At 59.0% G+C, this 10,660-nt stretch overlaps 4 protein-coding genes across 4 annotated transcripts; 2 read left to right on the forward strand and 2 right to left on the reverse strand.

Annotated features, from left to right (window-relative positions):
- Positions 1–82: 82 nt before the first annotated feature.
- Positions 83–1,422, forward strand: F5144DRAFT_489521 (Alpha/Beta hydrolase protein; the record flags this gene model as incomplete). The annotated part of the gene is made up of 3 exons (XM_066785735.1): positions 83–809; positions 871–985; positions 1,119–1,422. The coding sequence occupies 3 exons, from the start codon at positions 83–85 to the stop codon at positions 1,420–1,422; spliced, it is 1,146 nt and encodes a 381-aa protein (XP_066643166.1).
- Positions 1,423–3,661: 2,239 nt separating this feature from the next.
- Positions 3,662–6,361, forward strand: F5144DRAFT_592879 (uncharacterized protein; the record flags this gene model as incomplete). Its single annotated transcript, XM_066790400.1, has 3 exons — positions 3,662–3,864; positions 4,075–4,173; positions 4,333–6,361. 3 exons carry the CDS (start codon positions 3,662–3,664, stop codon positions 6,359–6,361), a joined length of 2,331 nt encoding a protein of 776 aa, XP_066643167.1.
- Positions 6,362–6,996: 635 nt separating this feature from the next.
- Positions 6,997–9,938, reverse strand: F5144DRAFT_572865 (uncharacterized protein). Its single transcript, XM_066788931.1, has 4 exons — positions 9,471–9,938; positions 8,730–9,182; positions 8,569–8,676; positions 6,997–8,501 (listed from the first exon to the last, which is right to left on the reverse strand). The coding sequence occupies exons 1-4, from the start codon at positions 9,690–9,692 to the stop codon at positions 7,359–7,361; spliced, it is 1,926 nt and encodes a 641-aa protein (XP_066643168.1). The 5' UTR covers positions 9,693–9,938; the 3' UTR covers positions 6,997–7,358.
- Positions 9,848–10,180, reverse strand: F5144DRAFT_602778 (uncharacterized protein; the record flags this gene model as incomplete). The annotated part of the gene is made up of 1 exon (XM_066791234.1): positions 9,848–10,180. The coding sequence occupies one exon, from the start codon at positions 10,178–10,180 to the stop codon at positions 9,848–9,850; it is 333 nt and encodes a 110-aa protein (XP_066643169.1).
- Between the last annotated feature and the right edge of the window lie 480 nt (positions 10,181–10,660).

Raw genomic sequence — 10,660 nt, forward strand, 5'->3', positions numbered from 1 at the left:
GAGGCTTTAGACCCAGCTCGCGCTCCTGTCACCACAACAAGCCTAGCCCAACCCGGCGCCGTATCCCGACACACACACAACCATGTCCCTCTGCGCCTTTGGCACCGTACCACCGGGGGCGATAGCCACCCCGGTGCCGTTCCGGCTCAGCGTGCCGGTGGCGCAGCAGGAGAAGCTCGTCAAGCTCGTCCGCCAAGCCGAGATCGCGGTGCCGTCGTACTACAACACGCACACCGACGCGTCCAACACGTCGTCGCTCGGCCTCTCGCGCGACTGGCTGGTCGATGCCCAGGACGCCTGGACCTCGGGCGAGTACAGCTGGGCCGCGGAGCAGAAGCGCCTCAACCGCTTCCCCCACTTTCGCATCAACATCACCACCAGCACCACAACATCCAGCCCTGACAGCGACAGCAGCAATGGCGATGGCGCAGACACCGAGAGCGAGACGTTCGACCTGCACTTCGCGGCCCTATTCTCGCGCAACGCGTCAGCCATACCAGTGGTACTGATGCACGGGTGGCCGGGGTCGTGGATCGAGTTCGGGCCGGTGCTGGAGCGGCTCGCGGCGCGGTACACACCCGACACGCTGCCGTACCACGTGGTGGTGCCGTCGCTGCCGGACTACGGCCTGTCGACGCGCCGCGGCGAGCTGCAGCGGCCGCTGACGATGGAAGGCGCCGCGGGTGCGATCGACGGGCTCATGGGCGCGCTGGGGTTCGGCGCCGGCTACGTCGCGCAGGGCGGCGATGTCGGGGCCATCGTGGGGCAGGTGTTGTGTGCCAAGTTTGAGGCTTGCAAGGCGCTTCATTGTGAGTGTGGTTCGGTTGTAGTCTTTGGGTGGGATGGGGAATGCTGACGAGGTGGTGGTAGTGAATCTGTACTTTATGAGCGCGGACGACGTGGCCGCTGTTGCCGGTTTGCCCGTCACGCCTGCTGAACAAGCCCAACTAGGTAGGGCGGCGATATGGGGCTCAGTAGGTACCGCGTACGTGAGCCAGCACGGGACTCGGCCGTCGACCATCGCTCTAGCTCTCAGCACGAACCCGCTTGCGATGTTAAGCTGGTAAGTCTATCGAGAGAGGTGTTCCTATGGGCAGAAGACGCTGACGGCCGGCCAGGATGGGCGAGAAGTTCATCGAGTGGAGCGATAACCGCTTCCCCCTCCCGCTCAACACCATTCTGTCCCTGACATCCTTCTACTGGTTCACCAACTCGTTCGGGCGCGGTCTGTGGGCCTATAGCTTGACTGCCAACCGTATTCCCGTTCCGTTTTCCTTGACCAAGCCGTTTGGGTATTCGTCCTACCCCATCGAGGTTTCGGCTTTCCCGCGAGCATGGGCCGAGCATCTGTACCCAAACTTGGTGCTCTACAAGGCCCACGACAAGGCAAGTTGGAATCAGCGGGATGAAGAGTTCACATGATCCTAACATGATCCTTCTAGGGCGGTCATTTTGCGGCACTAGAGCAGCCTGATCTGTTTTTGCAGGATTTAGAGGAGTTCATGGGGCTCGTTGGGCCCAACGTGACCAGATCCTGATGAGAAGAAGTCCGTTCTGTCACTGCCTGTGTAGGACAGTCGCCGAGACGCCGAGAGTCTCGGGCCCGGGATCTGGTGGTCGGTCTTAGGAGGCTGCGGCACGACAGCCCGATCGCCCAGATGGTAGTCCGATTAGAATAATGTCGTGCGTCGATCATTGTGGATATAATCTCTAATCTACACCATGTAGTTGCACAGTCAGTCACAAAAGGGCAGCAATGGAGGAATGACATTCCAGAAAAACAGAAGCGGTGAAGAATGCGCCGCAGCGCTGCTTATAGAAAAAAGAATGGCGGTGGCTTCCTTCGCATGCGCTGGCTTCGTTTAGCGCCGGATAAGCATTCTAGGTTGGCAAACTGCATGAATGTGCCGTGTGACTGCTCTTGCTCGGTTTACTCAGAGGAAGGCACCAAGGGTTAGGGCTCACGATCTTCTCGAGTCCCCAAGCCCCCCCCACTTGCCCCAAGTTGATTGTGGAGCTCGACGCAAGATCGATCTGCGCTTTCAGGCACGGCAGAATGTTCCTCAGGATTCCTGATCAGCCGGTAAAGCTTCCATGGCTGAGGGGTTCCGGCGCTGATGAGATCTGCGAGTGAGGGTATTCAACCGGACGGAGGAGGGCATAACTAAGTTACTAACCACTGTAACTTACACCAGTTATTGGTAGATCGCCGTTAGTTAGAATCAGTCGGCAAATGGCCTGTTCATCAAGAAGCTCGACAGGCTGCCCGGAGCTTCTTGGCCGCACAAGCTTTGGCCCCATCGATTGATCTGAGCCAGTGACGGCTCGGCTGACATGAAACACAAGCTCGTCTCCTCTCATTTTCCAAAAATATGACACGCATCTGGACCTGCACGCAATTATCCATCTGAAACGACGGCCGACGATGCCCGACTGCGACGCTACTTGGGGAGCAGTTCCAGTTCAGTTCAGTTCAGTTTAGTTCAGGTCAACTGAATGGCAGAAACCAAGGTTTGCCAACACTTGGCCAACACATCGAATCACAGCAGGCAGCCACCACGTCCAGTGCGACATCTGCTGCTGGATCTGATGTTGTTTTCCGAGGCACGGCTGAAATGGTCCAATTCCATATCGTGACTTGTGCGGCCCAGCCGTGTTTTCATGCTGTGCCGCCGCGGCGCGGGCCCCCATGGCAGATGTTTGCATAAGCGGCTGAAAAGCCCATGTGCGGGCTGATCCAGGTCTTGATATCGTCGAGGCGGGAGTTGGGTGGTGGGAGTGGCCGTTGTGGATGGATATGCATCGGGGAACTGGCCTCTCTTCTGCTCGTATGCTTTGGCTTATACTGCAATGGATGGCGGCTGGGTTGTTGAAGAGGCCCTACGTCTGGAGTTGCGGCGGACTTGCAGGGCAGCTTCGAAGCTCAGTTGCTCTTGGCACCACCTCAGACCGGGATACTGACCGCAGCGTGCGGCGAGGGCCAACGAATCTCATAGACTTCCACCATCGCGTCACACGCCACCAAGGCGCGCCGGCGGCCAGCTAACACGACCACCGCCGCCGCCGCCGCGACGCCATGACAAGGGCTAATGACTGGTGCATTCGCATCCGGACTGAAAACAAAGCGAAAACAACAAGCCCTGCCGTCGGCCCGTCGCTTGACTTGCCGTTTCTGACCCCCAGACAGTAGTTCCCACGTGGAAGGGGCCGTTTAAAACGGCCGCAGTCCAATAATTCAAATCACCCGGATTACATCTCGGGCAGGCGGTCAACCATAATAATAAACAAGCCCCATATCCGCGACGGTTTAGTAGACTGCCGAGTTTAATGATAAGGAGCTGACGGCCCCCTTCCCACCATCTCGCGCTCACCTAATATCCCAAACCTTGTTTCTCCCGGCTCAGCTCCCGGGAAAGTCCACCCATCGACGACACGTTCTCAGAGTGCATGTGAAGACAGCCCCTGACTTGGTCAGACCAGCTGCGACGATCTAACACGGGTCGCTTCCCACCTCGCTTCCGGACCTCGATCCCCTATAATCTCGGAGCACATAACCAGGAACGGGAGGAAGGTTGAAAGGTCGAAATCAAAAGGTACTCTGCGCCGGCAGACAAAGAAAGTGATTGGGGATTTTTCTTGACGCAAGTCGCCGGTCAGCAACATGTGGGACAGACTCAGGAGCGTGCCCCAAAGCTCAGGGCGACAAATGGACCGCGGGCACCCACTCGACGACGGGGGGATGAGCGTGGGTTTGGGCATTGGCTACGGCGGCCTAAGCAGTGCGCCGCCGAAGGGATACAGCTACTCCATCAAGGGCGGTCCGGCACCCCAACGACCACCTCGGGAGTTTTTCGAATCGCGATAGTGAGTGGTCACTTTTCCCTTTGTTGTTTGCGTCGGGTCGCCGTTCCATCCAATCTTTGCACTTCCCGGGCTGGGGGACTTTCGCTAGTTTGCTCCGAGCACTGCCTAGCTGCGGGGGCGTTGGGGCCCCACGGCCGGCGTTCTGGGCTGTGCCTCGGCGGGCTGCAGCTTGCCGGTTCAGGCAAGGCTTGGAACACCCTTTGATTCCAGCTTACAACTCTGGAACCCCTCCATCACCTCGCCTGCGCCCAGGAACCTGAACTGCGACCTGGAGCATCCCAGCCAAACACACGCGTGGCCGCAAGTGAGGTGTGTTTGGTTTTGCACCTCTTGAGAAAGCCCGACTTGTCATACCACCAATGCACCAACCAACATCCACATGACAGCCATATGGGCAGGCAGCACAGCACAGCACAGCACAGCAACAAATCGCTTGAGTAATTACTGACATTTCCCGCCCTCCATCAGCGAAACTGCGCCTGCCGTCAAGGAACCGCCTCGTCGCAACCCAAACCGCATCACAGTCCGTACTGCGAATTTCCGCCCCGCATCCTCTGTTTACTCAGAAGACTCGCCGCCTCTAACCTCCCACTACACCGCAAACGTGGCGACCAAATACGGGTATCGGTACGGCGGGGCCGATGACATCTCCCCGCCCAGCTCCCCCGAGCCCGATGCTGGGCACGTCGATCGCTTCCTCCCGGGCGATGTCTCCCCGATAGACGAGGATGACGGACCGGCATACCACCATACGGGTCTCCCGAATTCCGACATTCCGAGAAACGATCGAGGGGGCCAGCCATATGCTGCTGCGGAGCCACGGCAGGGGACTCAGAGCCCTCCGCCGAACCGTGCGATAACTAGCATCCCCATGATGCGCAGGGAGCGTAGGAAACAGTCGGACGCTGCGACGCGCGACATGCATCCTAGCCAGCGCGGTCCGGCACCGCAGCAATCCCGGAATCCACCCGCCCGGGACGCCCCCCGGTGGGACCCACTCACCGGCGAACAGACGAGCAGCTCTCGTAGCCGGCCGGCACAAGCCAACCCGGCCGACTTCCACCAAGACTTGGGAATCACGGGGCAAGGGTGGGCGGAACCGCAGAATGGCCCCTCGGCGGCACAGTCTTTTGGTGATCGCGTGAGGAGGATAGCCAAGAAAGCCGCGGCTGCGAGGGAGGGTAACACGGACCCCGCCGCCGGCGCATTTACGTCAACGCGTCCCGGCTGGCGCGGGGCAAGCGGGCGGACCGCCATCGTTGAACCCGTGCATGATACGCGTGAAGTGGCCCCGTTGAGGATACCCGAAAAGAGCAGTAGGAGGAACATTCCGCCTGTGGCTGCGTTGAGGTCGAACAATGCCCCAGATGGTCCGGCCCGCCGTGGCCAGACCCCGCCTATCAGCCCTCCGCCATCTGAAACACCGACCAGGTCTGCCCCGCGAGAGGCCATGGGGAGAATCTTGACCTCGTCCCAACCCCCGGCTGCCACACAGACACCGTCCCAAACTGGTCAGAGGTACCCAAGCCCCCCTCTGTCCGGCAACCGGGTCAAGGCCGATGCCCCCGCTGTTGCCGCTGCGCGGGAACTCGTGCGGGATGGCCAGTACGCCCATCCTAGCCCAGTCTTTCACTCGCCCGACTCGACCAACCAACTGCGCCGGAAGCCGCCGCCGGTGCACACCAACGCGCATCATCAACACCAGGTGTCTCTCTCGTCGGTCTACTCCCAGCAGACCGAACCGCTACACCATTCCCCGCTACCGATAACAGAGACGTCCCCGCCAACAGAAGAACCCTACGTCCAGCCCCCCTCCCGTTTCAGCATCACCACCTATGCGACCAGCAACACGGGCACCACGCGTGACGACCTCGACGATCACCTCGACGGCGACCAACCCCCCGTCCCCTCTTTACCAGCCGACTACCAACAGCACTACCACAGCGCCCGACCCTCTTCAGACCACAGCCCCGTCACCTCCCCCATCGACCAATTCATGACCTCCCCCTTCTCCGCCCCGCCCCCGGTTTCCCGGACCCCCTCCACCGACCCCGAACAACAACAATACGTCATGTCAACCGCCTACAACCCGGCACTCGCGCGGGCACTCGCCATCGACCGACCCTCCTCGCGCGCCTCCGACATCAACAAAACCCTCCCGCCCGCCCCGCCCGAACAGTCCGCCGACCAAGCCCAAGACCGGGTCGGCCTGCTCAACGCGCAGCTCCGCGCGCTCGCGAACCGGCGCATCAACATCAACCGGTCGATTCAGCAGATGACGGAGCTGATGCCGACCGACAAGCTGATGAACTCGGCCGAGGTCGTGCGCAAGCGCGAGTCCGAGAAGAAGAAGGTCGAGACCCTGCGCCAGGAGCTCGCGGATGTCCAGCGCGAGGAGTACGAGCTCGGCCTCAAGCTGCACCGCGCGTATAAGCGGCAGGATCGCGATGCGGATTGGGAGCCTACGACGTTGTGGGTGAGGCGCGTGACGGGGTAGGGTGGTGGTGGTGGAAGTGGGCGGGTGGGCGGCGTGGTTGTGTGTTGTCTGTGTTGTGTTGTGTTGTTGTCTTGGGGTGATGGTGGGGAAAAGGGGGCGTGGGTTTGGGTTTGGAGGACGGTGCGGGGTGGGGATCTGGTTGATGGATGGTGGTGGATATGGAATGACTCTGGAAAGGCGGAAGGAGGGTATGTTGGGTTATGTGATGTCTGCCCATATTTTCTTTTGCTTCCCCGACATGTGTGGGCTTTAAGCGTGGGAGTTGTTGGCTTGATTTTTGTTTTCATCTACTTTTAGATGCCCCCGCTCCAGACGGGGCATTCGCGCAGGTTTCATTCTTCTCTCGAATCATCCTACCTGTGCCGGCGAGGCCGGCCGTGGGTGGATTGTGGTTAGTAGGGTCCGGCATGGGCACGGTATCTATGTACAGACAGGCAGAAAATGTACATTTTGCTCTCAGTGACTTGAGTTTGTCTTTTTTTGGCACGCTGCCTTGTGTCGGATGTGCGTCGGTTGTCGAGAGTTCGTGTTGTAACATAAGGGCTCATGCATCATTGATACCCGAGCTATCAACACTTGAGTCGTTCGTAATAGGCATCGCATCTCTGCAAATGTTTCACAAGTCATATCTTGAGACCACGTGCAGCTATTTGACCGCAAAGAGACTTGGTGGGGGTGTGGGTATCAAGCTGTTCTCTATATACTTTTCTGCCCACCTGCTAGTCCGCCTTTCTGATATAATCGTAAGTGTAAACCCCAATTAACTCCAGCCAGCCCAGCCCGGGATATTGGCTTGGGACAGCCATAACACCAGAATACCGCCCCATACGAAAAAGGCAAGCGCTAAATGGAAGGTATGAATCGAAGCGTGACCGAGAAATAAAGTCGGTTCAAGTCGCTTGTGTTATTACATAATGTAGATACAGACAGGGGTATTAAAGTGTGTCGCCATCAAGAGAGTTGGAGCCGGCTCGCTCGCTCGCTAATAGACTCCCCACTAGGGAGTCTGCAAGAGTGAGGTGCTACCCGACGCTAGGCTCTTCCGCACGTGGGTGGGCAGCGTCGAGGGGATATCTTCGTCGCCGTCGTCATCGGATGATGAGTCATCGTCGATAACAACCGGCTCGTTCCCGGCTGGGACGTGGAAGCTTCTGCTTGGGCCCTGTTCGTTGGCGCCGGGCTCCGAACCATCCGGGGTGGTGGATTCGGAAGCTGCGCCAGACGCGTCAGGCGCACGCGAAGAGTTGCGGGCCTTGAATGGCTCGTGGATCTCGGCTCGCGCGCCGGCTTCTTCGTAGACTGCCGCCGGCTGAGAGCGTTGTGGGGCAGTCGGGTCCTGGGTGGCAGCGACGGCGGATGAACCTGCCGAGCCGCCCCCGAGCAGAGACGCTGATAGAGTCTTGCGTGTTGGTGTCTCGTCCGCCAAAGATTTATATGGCGTCTGATAGCCACCGTCCTCGTCCGTTCGCTGGCGCTTGGCACTGGGTCCCTCCCATGAGCTCGTTCGTGGGGTGTTCGCGGCGGTCCATCCACTGCTAGCTGCAGCGCGCGAAGCGAAGTCTGGGTGGGCTAGTGGGCTGGCATTCTGCGTTTGCGTGCCGGCCGGCCCCCTCGCTTTTTCCCTCTCCTTCTCCTTCTCAGCCTTTTTGAGGCCCAGGCGTTCCCGTTCCGCGAAGATTTCGGCTTTCGTACGCCTCTCGCGCAGCCGCACGCCGTATTTCTTGCGGATCATGGATTGTTTGGTGCCAAAGCTATTACGCAAACCCTCGACTCTGGCCCGCCGTGCGTTTTCGTCTGCGATCTGGTTGGCTTCTGCAAACCGGGGTTGGTATTTCTCCTCGGCCGCTTTCAGCTCTTCATTCATTAGCTGCATTTGATGCTCAGTAAGATGACTGTACGGGCCGATTGCATTCGCGGAGGCCGCCGAGCCAGGCGTGGCCGCCGCGGGCCTGGCCATGCTGGGGTGCGCTGGTGTTGATTGCTGGTGTGTTCGTGAGACATCGTTTGAGAGGGGCGTTTGTGAAGTTGATGGGGTAACAACTGGTGGGCTCAGGGGAACAGTCGCGGCTGGCCTCGGTTGTTGCCCTCGACTTATTCTCCGTGGTTGGCCAAAGTTGCCGCATACTTTGTGATCGAGGTGCTAGATGCCGAGTCAGTCAAGTCCGTCTTCAGTTGCGGAGTAGCTTGGATGGCGTGATTCAACGTACTCCTTGCACTTCATCTGCATCCATGAAGCCCTGACCACAGTGTGGGCAGGAGTAATTGAAGCCATTGGAAGTCGGTGGTATTTGGCTGCAGACGTTGTATCTCGCGTGCTAGACAAGAGTTAGCAAGGTGCGTATTATCCTTACCCCAAGTATTAACTTACATGATCGAATGCTGAGGTATGCATAAACGTCCGGAAGCATTTCATACACTGAAGCTGGTTCCGGCCCGCTTCCGGGTACGCAGGCGATGGTTGACTCGCGGGAGCCGGCCGGCCATTTGCAGTGGCGGTTGCTCCCGGGTAAGCTTCTTGGGGGATGACGCGCTCGTGCTGTTCGTCCTGAATTATATCGCCGGGCTCATACCCCAGGCGCTCAGCAGCTGCGAGTGCATTGATGAGCGGTTTGGCCTCAATCGTCCTGAGACGCTTGGCGAGGCACTTGTCCAGGAAGCTATCGCTCGCTTTCTCAATGATGAGAGTAGCGACTTCGTCCAAAGCTTCGGTCGTAAAATGCGCGATGATCTCGTCTTTTGACTCGGCCACCATCTTGCCTCCAAAATCTCTTACTGCGCGTTGTGTGATGGACGGAAGCGCGTGGTGGATGGCAGCATTAAGCTGGCGCTCGGTTAGTGACAGCCCGCGGCCCGGAGGGAAATACGGTGATTTTCGCATGTCGGCGACATGGTCCCGAGCGGGGGAGGCAGAATATGTGAAACGGGATCACCACTGTTGAGTGGGCAGAGGGGTGGTGTTTGTGGGTGTTGAGAGGAACAAGATTGTTGTTTTCAGTTTGGAAGGAGCTTGAAATAACATACATGTACGTACTTCAAGGCTCACAAACAGAAAGAGAAAAATGGAAGAGGAAAAGAGACAACGGCCTAGTGGCATAGGACACGGACTTACAACGAACGCTTGATGAAACTCGGAGCCAAGCAGGCACTTTTCCCAGTGATCCCTGACAACGCGGCGGACGGCCTCCGGGATACTTTGTTGAATAGCAAAATTCATGCGCGTGCAATCGTCGACAAACTTTGGCTTGATGGTTGCATAGTCCTGGGTAGGCGACGGGAAGCCCATGGCGCCGGCACGCTGCTGGTCTTGCTTCCGCGTGCCAGGCGGGTCCATGATGATCGGCTTTGAGACAAACGCGCTGTGATGGGCCGCTTGGGATTTCAGGACGGGCTGAGACTGGGGTTGGGGTTGGGGTTGTGGTTGTGGTTGGGGCTGACGATAAGAATGGAATTGCGTCGCGTGCGGATGCTGCAGGGGCGGCAGTGAATTCAAGGGTGTTGCAGGGGCAGATGATGATGGCGGGTGTGGATGATGATGTTGGTGATGTTGGTGATGTTGGTGATGTTGGTGATGTTGATGTTGATGTTGATGGTGTTGATGCTGATGTGGGTACTGCTGAGGAATTTGCGCGTGCGGCGTTTGTGGGGCCGGGTGTTGCAGGTGCGGCGGCGGCGGCAGCGGATGCGGGTGAGCATGGGGGTTCGGCGACGAATATTGGGGTGGAGGCGCGCGCGGAAGCAGTTGTTGGTGATGCGGTTGCGGTTGCGACTGCTGCTGCGGCTGCGGCTGCGACGGGGGTTGCAGAGGCCCGTGGTGCGCATGAGCGGCCGGAGGCGGCGGCGGTGGCGGCGGCGGTAGCGTCGCAGACGTTGACGGGGAAATTGGTGTCAAGGTTGGCGCTGGTTGTGGTTGGAGATGGTGCTGTGGTTGTGTGTAAGGGTGCGGGTGCTGGTGGTATTGAGGCTGTTGCACTTGCTGCACCTGCTGCGAGGGCCCTGGGTGCTGTTGCTGGCCCTGCTGTTGTGGGGACTCGGCAGCTCCATTTCCAGGGGATTCCAAATTTGCCGACTGGGTAGGTCCGTTCGCCTGAACCGTCATCGGGTCTTTCCATCGTAACGGCTTTTCGTTCCCGGGCTGGTTTTGCCTGGCCGTCGACGAATTTGGGTCTGTCATCACCGGGGAGGGCGGCTGCCGGTTCGAGGCCGCTTCGGCGGTTGTCTGATGGTGCAAAGGCGGGCTTGTCGCCCGCGCCGTCCCGGGGTTCGTTGATTGGATGTCAGTTCCCGCAACGCCGTTCACAG

The sequence above is a fragment of the Chaetomium tenue genome, assembly GCF_020726465.1.
Source record: "Chaetomium tenue strain MPI-SDFR-AT-0079 chromosome Unknown F5144scaffold_4, whole genome shotgun sequence".
Classification (NCBI taxonomy): Eukaryota; Fungi; Ascomycota; class Sordariomycetes; order Sordariales; family Chaetomiaceae; genus Chaetomium; species Chaetomium tenue.